We start from the raw sequence: 14072 nt of genomic DNA, 5'->3' as shown, positions 1-14072 counted from the left end.
CTAACTTGCTAATGAACGTTCCTCCATTAGGGAGGATTACTCACTAAAACAATAGCTATGTAAAACCAACAATGGAGATCGAATTTCTCTTGATTAAAGCTCATTATTTTTTAAAAAAATATGTATTTTGTTTAATCATTTATATTCCATATCTCAATAATGAAATAATACAAATTAAAGTAAAAACTTTAATTAAATTTCAAAAATGGAATAATTTTAAAAAATATCTTATTTAAGTTGTTTAGAAAAATCTAAATACCCAACTTAAATATTCTTCAATCAATGACTTAATTAAATATTACCAATTAAGTAGTTTCCACTTAATTTAGAAGATATTCCATTTTAAGTTCCCATATTTATAAAATATCAACTTAAAAAAATATCTAAAGAATCTTAATAACCAATTCCTAAAATTCCTCAACTTAATTTATAATAGGAAATTCAAAAAATATTCAAATCTAAGTTGATTTGATAGATTTAACTAAATCTCAACTTAAAAAGGAATATTTAATGAAATTATAAAATTAAGATTCAGAAAGAATTTTCATGGTTATAATTCCATATTTAATTAAATACAAGAAAAATATATATAGTTTTCCAGAATAATTATTCAAACTATGTTTTTCTTAAATTAATTTCAAGGAAGAATGAAATTAATTATGTTGCTAATCAATTTTTATTAGGTCAAACTAATATAATTAACCTAGCACAGTTATCCAAATCAGGCAAATGGGCCTTCACAATTGGGGTTGTTCATGTGAGGGGGGGCTGGGTCCAGTATGTCGTACCCACTTCTAAGGCTCCCAACTCTCACACAAGGCCCAAAAGAGAGGAATTTAACCTTAAAATGAACAGCTGTTATTAATTGAATAGGCTCAATACTAAATGAGCCTAAATAAAATCTATCAGGTATGATATTTTATTTAGCAACAACAACCTATATTATCTATAACAGGAATTAAACATATAGGCTCACACAGGCACACACATTTGGATGGATCCTATCATGTTACTAGGTCATACACAGATGAAAGAAGTTTGTAAAAATTACCTGTTACAAATTATTTACTTGATCTATCATCAATTGAACCATTGGTTAAAATCAGATCATTGGATCTGTCAACAAGTTAACCATGACAATTTAGATCAAGCAATAATAGGTTTTAGAAAACTTACAAACAATCTAAAACACATACTCCTGCAACAAGGTTAGATTTGGATAGTTGGATGTAGGATTTATTTAATTTTTAAACATATATTTCGAAAAATAAAATTTAAAAATTAAACCTACCATTTTGAAAAATTAGGTTTTGGGTAACCTAAATGTCATTTCAAAATAAATTGCTAACTTTCTTTTTAAATTTCATGTTATTTAATAAATTAAATAATAAAATAGAAAATGGTAAATACATACCCTTTTCTTGTTTTACAATTTAATTTAAGTAAAAATAACAAAATTTAAAAGTTAACAAAAATACCTTATTTCCTCTTTTAAAATATCATGATTATTTTGATCGTATTCTAATTAAGGTCAAGTTACGAAAAAAAATTAATATCTGACCTTAAAAAAAATAAAATAATCAAATTTTAAAGGAAATAAGAAAAGAGGTAAGCAAAACTTGATTTTTCCTATTTTCAAAATCAAATTACACTAATATCTAAAATTAATTTTAAAAAATAAAATTAATTTATTTCTGATAATTAGATTTGAAATTTGAAAAACAAAAATCAATATACAAAACTACACAAAAAATCGGAATTTAATTCCATGAAATAGCATGAAAAATCGAGAAAAAAAAATTGAAAAATTGATGAACTGTACGGATGGCATGCCAGGCATGCCCATCCACGCGCGTATCAGGGGTTGCACGCCGAGGAATCACGGCGCAGGAAGGCTGCTTGCAGCCATTCCGCGCGCGTGATGAGGGTGCTCATCATCCCGATTTTTCCAATTTTCAAAAATTCATAACTAATTCAAATTAAATCGAAATCGAGTTCTGTAAAAAAGTAAATTGCTTAGAATTTTCCAAACTATCCAATAAAAATAATTACAGAGACAGAAAAGTAACTATTTTTCCCAGAATTCACAAACAATAATCAAACATCAATATGACACACAAAGCAACATGATACCATCCAAAACACAAACAAATCGTTTTAAGTCCAAATTTCTTGCAAGCAAATCAATTACCATGGCTCTGGTGCCAGTTGTTGGAAATTATTTTACCATGAACTTAGATCTACTCACAAGTATGTTGAATTAACAACCTAAATATGAACTTCTAAAACGATGGAAAATTAAACACATAAAAGTATCAGAAATCTTACATTGGGTGCAGCGGAATATATGTCTTCTCCCACTCAGATCTCTAACCCTTGATTCCTTTCTGTAGCAGAGTATAATCAAAATCTGAGCCTGATAGTCCTTCTTTGTTGTTTCTGAATTCTACACAGCCTTCCTCACTATGATTGAGGTATTACTTGATGTGTGTGGGCACTACTCTAACACTTATAGATTTCGAAACAGTGAAAGAATAGAGAAAGAGAGGGTGGCGGCTCAGAGAGAATTTTCAGAGAGAAAATTCTGTCAGAATAATGTTAAGAATGTGTTGTTGAAAACTGAAGCCTTTGCCTTCTATTTATAGAAGACCACCCAGGGCTATGATTGAATTAATTGACATTTAAAATTGAAAAAATCAAAGAGAAAAGGAAGCTTAAGTGGCCGGCCTAGGCATTGTAGAAACAAGGCTTGCCACTTTTCCAACTTTCCTTTTCCTACATTGATAGTTTCCTGTTTTGTCAAAAACTGCCAATTCCTTTGTTCAACCACATAAATGTCAAATCTAATTATTTAATAATTAAAATTAATTATCAAATAATATATTGTCATTTATTTTATTAATAATGAAACTAATTAAAGTTTCCTAATTAATAAATATGCCCTTCAAAATCTCTATTTACTGTTTTGCCCTTAATAAGTGATAAATTCTCAAATAGACACAGTCTATCTTGAGAATTATAATTGATTAACTAAAATCAATTAAATGATTCTTACAAGTAATATTATCTCAACTAGTGGGGGGACCATGAGTCTATATATCCGAGCTTCCAATAAGCAGATCTAGAATTTACCACTTAAATTCACTGACTTATTAATTCTTCGTTGAATCCACACATAGAACTCAAAATTGCACTCTCAGTATATAGAATGCTCTATATGTTCCACCATATAGACACATCATTAGTTATCCATTGTTATAATCCTAATGTGATCAATGATCCTCTATATGGATGATTTACACTGTAAAGGGACTAAATTACCGTAACACCCTACAATGTATTTTATCTTTAAAACACTTAACCCTGTATAAATGATATTTCAACTAAGTGAAATGAGTAATCAATCATTTATCTCGTTTGGTTAAGCTCGAAGGAAATCACCCTTTGCTTACTATTCGCCAGATAGAAGCTATAGATTCCATATTTATGTTAGCGCTCCCACTCAATCGTACTACCGTGTTCCCAAAATGTATGTATTGTCCTGACCAAAAATTAGGCTTAACTAACAAATCAAAGAACACGAATAACACTCTTGAGATTGAGCCTAACCATATCAGGATTTCGATCATGTGATCTAGGATCAACTTATGATATTGAATTGAATAGATATTTACGGTAAGTTTCATAAATCTATTTCAATAGTTCAATATCGGTCCATTCCAATGCATACTCCATGCATCCAATCTGAGCTTTACTTTAACCTATGTTCTGGAAAGAACATAACATTTCTCCAAATGCAAGTAAACTCTGTTGTAGATTGTCATATCAGTAAAACCCAGTGTTCTGATAAATCTAGGAATAATTTATTCACATAGTCATGTTTACTTTCCACTGTGTTGACAACACAATAAACATGATCAAGTATGTGAAAGGGGTTTAGATGAATTTATAAATCAAATAGACAAACAATTGATTAAGTGAACCAAAACATACACAAATGAATGAAAAATACTTCTGTTACTTTATTGATATTGAATAATCTGGATTACATTGAAATAGAGTTTTATTTAGGGCATAAAACCCAAAAGTGCAGTTCAAAGATCATTTAATTGAACTTGGAAGTGAATCCCAATACACTCCCCCAGGCACTCCACAGCAAAATGGAGTTGCAGAAAGAAGAAATCGCACTCTTTTAGAAATGGTTAGGTATATGCTGAGTTATTCAATTCTGTCTACGTCGCTTGGGGATATGCTATACAGATGGCAAACGACATTTTAAATTTTGTTCCATCTAAAGCAGTCCCTAAGACACCCGTCGAACTATGGAATGGTCATGCACCTAGTTTACGCCATTATAGAATTTGGGGGTGCCCTGCTCATGTCTTGAGAAAGAAAGAAGGCAAACTGGAATCGCGAACTGAAGTTTGCATGTTTGTCGGGAATTCTAAAGAGACTAGGGGTGGACTGTTTTATAGTCACAAGGATAACAAAGTGTTTGTTTCTACAAATGCTACTTTTCTAGAAGAGAACTATATTAAAGAAAACAAACCGAAGTGGTCGAGTAATTGAGCTTCCTTCAGCAAACAACGATATCTCACAGAAAACAAATTTAATGGAATAAAATAATCACAAGATCTCACTAAGAGTTTAGTGACATGCTCTAATACCAATTGAAATTCTGTATTTAAAATTACTAATTTATTATTTAATTAATCAATTAATTAAATGCAAAATAATAAATATGATACTAAAACAGTTTACTCTGTAACTACAGAATACAATTCTGTAACTATAGAATAAAACCAGAAAACAAACAGTGTAGAAAAATAAAAATACACAAGATTTTTGTATGTGGTATCAAGAATCTTTATAGATTGTTACTAGTCCACGGGGTCACGCCCAGAGATAAGATTCATTAGATAGATCTCAAAAATACAAAGTAATTGACTTATGCGTAAATAGACTCTCTCTTATTGTATGCCGCAAGTTTGATGTATTCCACCTTCTAATCAAATCTTTTTGAAACTTTAAGTGCTCCCTTCGATCTCCTTGAAGAGTGTTTGTTTCCTCTCGAGGCAAGAGTTGAAAAGCAATCTCCTGAAAGCTTGTAGAACCTTCTCCTGAAGGTAGCACTGTTGTTCTTCTTCTTTTACAGACTTGAATACTGACTCAAGACAATACAAAATATATATAAATAGAGTAAGAGATGAACATACTTTTTACTACATAACAAAGACTCTCTTTTCTAAATATATGAGTGAAAAATAAAGATATGAAAGAGGTATATGACCTAGCTGCTATAAGGTGTATTTATAATTAATAGACATCTTATAGACAGCTCACACACGGTCTGAACAAGATCATAGCTCACTAGACAATTTCTTAAAATAGATCTTCAATCAGTCCAAAAAATTTTGTTTCTATACCTACAGAATCGTAAGCAGTAAGTGCAACTTTTCTTTTATAAAAAAGAGAAGTCTTGTTTCAGTTTCTTTACAAGAAATCTAATCAAACATATTAAAAAACTCACACAAGATCAAATATACACAACTAGATAGATAAAAAAAAAGATGAGACATCTGTTGGGTTTTATGTCCTAAATAAAACTCAATTTCAATGTAATCCATTTTATTCATTATCAATAAAGAAACAGAAGTATTTTTTTCATTCATTTGTATGTTTTAAGTCATGTTATCAATTGCTTGTGTATTTGATTTATAAATTCATCCAAACCTTTTCACATACTTGATCCTGTTTATTGTGTTGTCAACACTGTGGAAAATAAACATGACTATGTGAATAAAGATTCCTAGATTTATCAGAACACGGGGTTTTACTGATATGATAATCTACAACAGAGTTTACTTGCATTTGGTAAAATACTATGTTTTTTCCAGAGCATTGGTTAAAGTAAAGCTTGGGTTGGGTGCATGGAGTATGCATTGGAAGGGACCGATATTGAACTTTGACATAGATTTATTAAACTTAGCGTAATATCTATTCAAGTCAATATCGCCTAGTTGATCCTAGATCAAATGATCTTAATCCTGATATGATTAGGTTCAATCTCAAGAGTGTTATTCGTGTTCTTTGATTTGTTAGTTAAGCCTACTTTTGGGTCAGGGTGATACGTACATTTTGGGAACACGGTAGTGCAATTGAGTGGGAGCGCTAACATAAATATGAAATCTATAGCTTCTATCTGGCAAATAGAAAGTAAAGGATGATTTCCTTCGAGCTTGACCAAACGAAAATAAATGGTGGAGTACTCATTTCACTTAGCTGAAATATCATTTATACGGGGTTAAGTATTTTAAGGATAAAATACATTGTAGGGTGTCACGGTAATTTAATCCCTTTACAGTGTAGATCATCTATATAGAGGATCGTTGATCAAATTAGGATTATAACAATGGATAACTAATGACGTGTCTATATGGTGGAACATATAGAGCGTTTTATATACTGAGAGTGCAATTTTAAGTTCTATGCGTGGATTCAACGAAGAATTAATAAGTCAGTGAATTTAGGTTTAAATTCTTGATCAGCTTATTGGAAGCTCGGATATATAGACCCATGGTCCCCCCACTAGTTGAGACAATATTACTTGTAAGACTCATTTAATTGGTTTTGATTAATGAATTATAATTCTCAAATTAGACTGTGTCTATTTGTGAATTTTTCACTAAGCAGGGGCGAAATTGTAAAGAAAGAGTTTTTAGGGCATATTTGTTAATTAAGATACTTTGTATGGTCCAATTAATAAATATGATAAATGATAATATTATTTAATAATTATTTATAGTTATTAAATAGTTAGAATTGGCATTTAAATGGTTGAATTTGAAAATTGGCGTTTTTGAGAAAATGAGATGTAGAAATGATAAAACAGCAAAATTGCAAAAGTGAGGCCCAAATCCACTAAGCCATGGCCGGCCACCTTTGTAGGTTTTATCACTTGATATTTTCATTATTTTAATGCCAAATAATTTAAACCTAACCCTATGGCATGCTATAAATAGATAGTGATGGCTTCAGGAAAAATAGACTTTCACATCTTGTTTCCTTCAGAGAAAAACCTGAGCCTCCTCTCTATACCTAGCCGCCACCTTCCTCTCCTTCTTCTTCCTTGAATATTTCGAACCTCTTAGTGATAGAGTAGTGCCCACACACAGCAAGTAGTACCTCAATCATAGTGAGGAAGATCGTGAAGAAAGACATTCAACAAGAAGGACATTCCGGCTCAGATCTTGATAATACTCTGCGACAGAAAGGATACAAGGGTTAGAGATCTGAGTGGAAGGAGTCATATTATTCCGCTGCACCCAATGTAAGGTTTCTCATACTTTATATGTGTTTAATTTATAATCGTTTTAGAAGTTCATATTTAGGGTGTTAATCAACATACTTGTGAGTAATCTAAGATCCTGGTAAAATAATATCCAACAACATCCAACTATGCCTTATTTTTCATAAAAAAAAAAAAAAAAAAAAAAAAAAAAAAAAAAAAAACTAAAAGTAGTTGTCAATATGTAATACAGTAAAAAAAACATGTATATCTGTAGAAAAAAAAAACGCGTTACAGTACAAATGTTATAATCTACCTTTTCTATGTATTTTATGTAAAATTCGCATTATGATTGCTTTAAAATCTAATAAGGTACGTACGTACAAATGTATAAGTTCTGTTTTCAGCTTAGTGTTCTGAGGCAGCCTATTTCATTTGATGCTGAAGTAATCAATGTGCATCCCTAAACTAATGCTTATCAGTAATGGTAAACTCTATAACCTTCGTTATCAGTTAATTGTGTAAACTTAATAATAATGGATCATCTTAGGTGAACTGATACTGAGATAAATTCGGGAAATAAAATGTATTTTTATAGTTTAGGGATGCACATCAATTTTAATTAGTACAGGGTTCCTATTCCTGTGAAAATGAAAAATAGTGTCTTTCTTTTACATTAGCATGCATACAACTCATTTAAGGAGCAAGTTGGTAGCCTGTGTTGTAAAATACTATTGCTCTAGACCAAAACAAATCCCATATAATATCTAAGATGTATACACATTAATGAAAGATGATCTACGCTTTCTCATACACTAATATTTTATTATCATCACCATCTATGATCCCATGCTACAAAATTGTATTGTTATTAGAATCCTCAGATAATCAACTAGATTTTCTAACTTCTTTCCAGCTTGTTGAGAATGATCTTCAGTGCTAAACTTCACACGAATACCAGTCGAATATTGAGAAATTACACAAGGTTGTCATAGCTGACTACAATGAAAGAGTGTTATTGGATGGAGTTCGTTCAAGTCTAGTGCTAAAAGAACTAGATTGATTGTTGCCCTTCTCAATCACCAGAAATCACTGCATGAACAAAACCCATCACGAAAATGGTGGAAACAATTCGGATCCTTGAGTATGATTTCTCGTCCTACAATCCCAGATATTGCCTTGGCAGAGTCATGGCAAAACCGACATACACGAAGGTTCTTAGTCACACGAATAGGTGCACCGGCTTGTGTACTAATGAGCCCAAAAGAAAGTGCCAACATTTCACTGTGTCCAACCTCGATGCATTCTCTCTCTTCATCAACATCATGAAAACTATAATCTGCTTTAGGCTTGTGTCCTTCGTCCTCCATTTTCTTCATTAAACACTGCAACTCCCAGTATATTCCTTCTGATCTTGGATGGGACACATCTCCAGTCCCAAACACATGAACTTTATTTCTCAGTTCTATCCAACTATAAGCTTTCTTAGGTTTCAAACCCATGTCTCCAACCATTCTTTTAACCTCATCAACCATGTCCCATTTGGAGTTTTCAGCATACCAGTTCGACAACAACACGTAGTTCTCAGCATTAAGAGAATCCAATTCACAAAGCTTCTCCATCACCCGCTTACCTAATTTTTTGTTCTGGTGAACCCTGCAGCCATCCAGCAGAGCTCTCTGTACCAAAGCATGCTTTCCTATCTTTTGTTTTTCAATAAAAGCCATTGCCTCAATAAACATCCCGGAGTTTGCTAAAAGAGCTACATTCAAAGCATAGTGTTCAACTTTAGGCGACTTAATACAGTTGAAGTATAGTTTACCCTCCTCAACCCTGCGTGCAGTAGTACAAGCACGCAGGACAGCTCCATATGTTGTTTGGTCTATCTGTAATCCCGATTTCTTCTCCATCTCCCGAAACAAATCTACACCAAGCTGGCCTTGTCCATGTGAGCTATACCCCATTATCATCACAGTCCATGAAACCAAGTCTTTGTACTTCAACCGTTTGAAAATTCGCGAAGCAGACTCAATGCAGCCTGACTTAACGTACATGTCCATAACAGCATTAAGAACTGTGACATTCAACTCTACCCCATTTCTTAGCAAGTAACCATGAATCTCTTTGCCTTGCTTACTAGCGGCCATCCTCCCACAAGCCGGGAGAAGGCTAGACACTGAGAGAGGATCCGGCTTCAGTCCATTCATAACCATTAAACGAAACAGTTTAAGTCCCTCATTGTATCCTCCAGTCTTCACATATGCACGGATGATTACAGTCCAGGAAATGATATCTTTTACTGGCATTTGATCAAAAGTAGCTCGAGCCATTTGGAGGCTGCCGCACTCGACATACATTTTCAAGAGCGAGTTACTGACCAAGACATCAAACTCCAACTCAAATTTTCTAGCAACCTGGTGAAGATTCTTACCATGTTTCAACGACTTCAACATGGCGCTAGCTTCAATGGCTGTTGCCAGTGCCACTGAGTCTATCTGAGCTCCCAAGTCCAACATTTCATGAAACAAGTCTATAGCCAAACTGGGTTTGTTTCTACTAATGCACAAGCTTCCAAGCAGAGTCCAAGGAACCGAGTCCATACGAGGGGGCTTGTAAAGGAGCAATTTTGCGGTATTAATGTGATCGAGATGGGCGTAGGCTTGGAGAAGAGCGGTAAAGACATACTGGTCCTGGAAGCAACCAAGTTTGAGAGCCTGGGAATGGAGTTGTTTAGCGAGGGATAAATGACCAGAGAGGCGAGAAGCAGCTAAGACCCGAGGGAGAGTATGCCTGTCGGGGCGAACACCGCGGAGCAGCATATGGTGATAAATGGAGAGAGCACGGTGTGAATCCCCAGTAGTTAAATGGGTTTGGATCAGCTTATTCCAAGCAAAGGTGTCTGAAAGGGGAATTTCATCGAGCGCATGGTGGGCAACTTTAATAGCCGAGGGAAGATGACGTGATTGCTTGTATTGGGTTGGTTTGTCGGTGAAGAAGACACAACGGATTCGCGGCTGAGGAGCAAGAACCTCCATTTCAATCTCCAAACTAAATCTTACGTAACATTGTTGCTTTGAAATGATCTTTGAAACTAAATCCACAACCACATCTAGCCAAAGCAACAAGCATGCGCCTTTGGAATTGGAATTGGAGTTATGGTCTTCCAAACCTCCAAAATTGATTTGGTAAGAATAAGGAAATGTAGCTAATTATAGAACGAATGAAATGAAAGATGATAATGATGAAGAAGGAAACAAGGTTCTTTTGGTATTACATAAGCAAAAGTAGTTAGTTAGGTACATCTCCTAAGTTTCTTTAGAATTAGAATTTGAACCCCACTTTAGTCCTTGTTATTTAAAATTCACCCTTTCATCCAGTTCCAATCAAACTACAAATAGGGTAATTTGTTAATATGAAGACAAGAAAGATTTTTCTTTTCCTCCTTGGCTCCCTTCAAAGTTAACTGACCAAACAAAGAAAAAAGAATCGAATTAAATCAAAGCTTACAATGTTTTCTCTTGTCTTGAGCTTAACAAGGGTATATTATACAATATATATCATAAAGTTCTAATTCAATACAAGCAAAGCATCTCAATCCCCATGTGACCTTGTCTTGTCTACTATAATAACAAGTAACATGTGCATGTATGTATGTGCCATCCCATTAATTCCCATCATTTTTATTTATTTTTTTTTGGCTTTGAAGGCTAAAGACTTCCATGAATTTTCTGTCTTGGCGTGGAACCATACTCCATTCCAAACTCAGAAGCCAACATTTGAATATCAGGTGTAATTTCCCAGTTTCTATGCCTTGCCTCCATACCAACACTCTCTATTTGACTCCTTATATCTTCAAAATCCTCAGCACCCACTGCTTGTCGCTTCCCCATCTCCATCTCCATCTCCATCATGTCAATGCTTGTTTTGTTCATCTCAGGAGGGCTCATTGGATTTGGATGGCCTAAAGATCTCCAACTGTTAAAAGCAGAAGATGAATCCCCCTTCACCTTTTCCCTGAACTTGTTCTTAGATTTTGGAATTCTAGACAAAAATACTTCCACAAAATTTCCAACACATCCCCGGTTGTATGGATTTACTTTTCCCTCATACCGATATCGAAAGTTTTCATAGGTGGTCTGCAATAGTATAACAAACACAACGTTTTTTATTCAAAGTCATATAATGAGCACACAACAGCAAACCAAACGAAACCATATATGAAAAAATAGGACACAAGAACCTGATTGGTGGTTATTAGATAGAGATGAAACACTGTGAGACCTCCCACAAACCAAGCTGCTATAAATGTGTACAATATCAGAATTCCTGAAACTGGTGACTTTATGAAAGCCCTCCACAGATTACAGTGGTAGACATCCATTATTTTTTTGATGTTCACCCAACAGAATCCAAAAACATAAAGACACAACATGGTTGTTGACGAGACAAACATGAAAAAGAATCTGTAATTCCGCTGTATATGGGAAAAGAAACCATTCAATTCAACCATCTTATGATAAGCCTCCTACTGATACTGAAGTTTAGTGTTCACAGTACATACCTTCCCAATACATTGACCTACCCAGGGGCAATGGTGATCAAAACGCTCAACACAGTTGTTGCAGATGGAGCAATGAGAGCATCGTGGCGGGCGATACAACAGGCACGTTTGACAGTACTTGACCTTAACAACACTTCCATTAACCATGACATCTTTTGTGGGAGGTCCAGCTCCAGCTCCAGCTCCAGCTCCTCTACTATCAGCATGACTTGCAGCCCCCCAATCTCTTTCCCCTTCTGGAGGATGCTGGTTCCGAGGAATAATGCCAGGATCTCTTGCAGATGTAAGGAAGAGAAGAAATATAACCTGGAATGAAATGTAATAGTTCCATTATCAATTCATGTATTCTAATTCCATTGCAAATATTGAATGTGACATGAAAAGAGAATTCACTCACATATATTGTGAAGACAACACATATGATAACAATGAGATTTCCGAGACTGTGTCTACCATTAATGGGTGTTTGAGAAACAAAAGCAGAAAACAGAATGACTGGAGTCACAATTAGGAAGATTGTAAGGTACAATGACCTCACATCTGGACCAAATATGAGTCTTCCTTTGAGAAAAAACCTCTGCAAAAAAATAAATTATGAAGTTTATATGCTAATGACTACTCAAACTTTATTTGTTGGAATACAAGCAGAGTGCTAAATCAGCTTACATTGTTTCCTTTCCAAACTTGATAAACACGCATGGAGGGACCATGTGAATCAATTATGTGTCGATTGGAGTCAGAAGCCATTTTACTGCCGTACATTGTTGCTCAAGTTTTTTATTTCAACCCAAAACACAAATCCTCTCACTTGCCCACCACCACAATAATTTTATAAATATATACTATAGATACATATAATTGAAAACAATAAACAAAAGTAGCTTTGTTTGAACATTTACATATTAGTAAAGAAACATTTTTTTGTAAAAAAAAAAAAAGAAGAAAGAAAAGAAAAGAAAAGAAGAAGCTAAAATGCAGAAGAAGATACCCGAGAGTGAGGAAGATAGAGATCGAGATTTCAGATGGGTTGAGCTATCTGGAATTGGATCCCCATTTGGAGAGGTAACAAGCTTTGCTGATGTTGGTCTTCTTGCCTTTTTGTGATTAAAGTTACACCACTAACACCATACTCTTGACTCTTCTTTTTCACTTTACACAATCGTAGATTTTCATTACTGTCTCATCCCATCTCAAGCTTTCTCTTTTCCTTTTTAGCTTTTTTTTTTTTCCTTCACCTCTGTCCAGTGGCCACTGTCCCATGTTCCATAATTTTGTTAATATGAATTATTAATATGTGTGGAGTTGGACTCAAATGTCAAAACTTCCATAATTCAAGACTTCTTTTTTATATATATTTATATAATGAAATTAATACCTTCAATAAAACGGAAATTCATTTTACATTTTTTTTTTCTGAAAATGTTCATGGTGTAAATTTTGAAAAGAATATTTAATTTATATTTGAATACTGATCAAAAGAGGGGAATAATGTTAATTAATAAACAAAGAAAAGAGAGTCAAAAAGTGTAATTGTAGGAAGAATCTTAGGCCACCAAAGGAACACGTTATTCTCTTTCTCTATTTCCTATGCATCTTTGGTCTCAATCTATTCTTTCATTTATATTTGTTGACTGATTATTTTCACCATTCTTTCCCTATTTCCTATGGAGAAATTTAGTGGGTCATACGCTGTAATTTATCATTAATACTAGTTTATTACTACTATTACTTGCTTAGTAGATCATTTTACGCACTCACAATTAATTTCACTTCTAATTATGATCATAATTCGCAAATGCAATTAACATTGTCATTTTGTGTGGTGTTACTTCCTCACGATTTGGTCAAGAAGTATAAACTTATGCCACGTCGCATATTTCCCTGAGGTTGGCACATGTTCATTCTCAATTGTAGAGAGAACCGTTTCTCAAATTCTGATTAGTTTCTATGTTTTTATTGATGCTTTTTAACTCTTTAGTACTGAATGAATGGGGCACATTGAGTCAATGCACACAAGTCTCCATGCATCTCAGACTACGTACCAGAAGAATATAATTTTAAATTTGTACATGACAAAACATAAATTTGTATTTTCAAGAAATTGTGTCAAGGGCTGATTTTGTTTTGAACTTTCAACTGGCCAGCCTATGCATCACGTTAAGAAAATGAGGACATCTTTAAAAGGAAAGAAGTGCAGTTTACTTTTTTTTTAATGACTAAATT

The 14072-nt window shown here is 33.8% G+C and overlaps 2 protein-coding genes across 4 annotated transcripts; both read right to left on the bottom strand.

Annotated features, from left to right (window-relative positions):
• Nucleotides 1-8028: 8028 nt before the first annotated feature.
• Nucleotides 8029-10627, bottom strand: LOC115712377 (pentatricopeptide repeat-containing protein DOT4, chloroplastic). Its single transcript, XM_030640644.2, has one exon. The coding sequence runs from the start codon at nucleotides 10321-10323 to the stop codon at nucleotides 8368-8370; it is 1956 nt and encodes a 651-aa protein (XP_030496504.2). The 5' UTR covers nucleotides 10324-10627; the 3' UTR covers nucleotides 8029-8367.
• Nucleotides 10628-10752: 125 nt separating this feature from the next.
• Nucleotides 10753-14017, bottom strand: LOC115712379 (probable protein S-acyltransferase 7). 3 transcript variants are annotated; one of them, XM_030640648.2, is made up of 6 exons: nucleotides 12838-14017; nucleotides 12516-12691; nucleotides 12247-12426; nucleotides 11850-12155; nucleotides 11529-11762; nucleotides 10753-11424 (listed from the first exon to the last, which is right to left on the bottom strand). In XM_030640648.2, exons 2-6 carry the CDS (start codon nucleotides 12609-12611, stop codon nucleotides 10996-10998), a joined length of 1245 nt encoding a protein of 414 aa, XP_030496508.2. In that variant the 5' UTR covers nucleotides 12612-12691; nucleotides 12838-14017; the 3' UTR covers nucleotides 10753-10995. The 3 variants fall into 3 exon arrangements, with proteins under 3 accessions (XP_030496508.2, XP_060969278.1, XP_030496511.2); XM_061113295.1 differs by having other exon boundaries at nucleotides 12516-12656; XM_030640651.2 differs by having other exon boundaries at nucleotides 12516-12600; nucleotides 12838-14016.
• Nucleotides 14018-14072: the final 55 nt, after the last annotated feature.

This window comes from Cannabis sativa, chromosome 4, assembly GCF_029168945.1.
Source record: "Cannabis sativa cultivar Pink pepper isolate KNU-18-1 chromosome 4, ASM2916894v1, whole genome shotgun sequence".
NCBI classification, from domain to species: domain Eukaryota; kingdom Viridiplantae; phylum Streptophyta; class Magnoliopsida; order Rosales; family Cannabaceae; genus Cannabis; species Cannabis sativa.
Note: the sequence above shows the minus strand (reverse complement) of the source record. Positions and strands in the feature narration are given on the sequence as shown.

Bases quoted from the DNA above. Each gene is read 5' to 3' on its own strand.
- LOC115712377 (XM_030640644.2), bottom strand. From the start codon at position 10,323: ATGGAGGTTCTTGCTCCTCAGCCGCGAATCCGTTGTGTCTTCTTCACC.
- LOC115712379 (XM_030640648.2), bottom strand. From the start codon at position 12,611: ATGTACGGCAGTAAAATGGCTTCTGACTCCAATCGACACATAATTGAT. The intron at 12,156-12,246 runs GTGAGTGAATTC...ATTTCATTCCAG, and splicing joins GTGTTGTCTTCACAATATAT to GTTATATTTCTTCTCTTCCT. The intron at 11,763-11,849 runs GTATGTACTGTG...TCCCATATACAG, and splicing joins TAGGTCAATGTATTGGGAAG to CGGAATTACAGATTCTTTTT.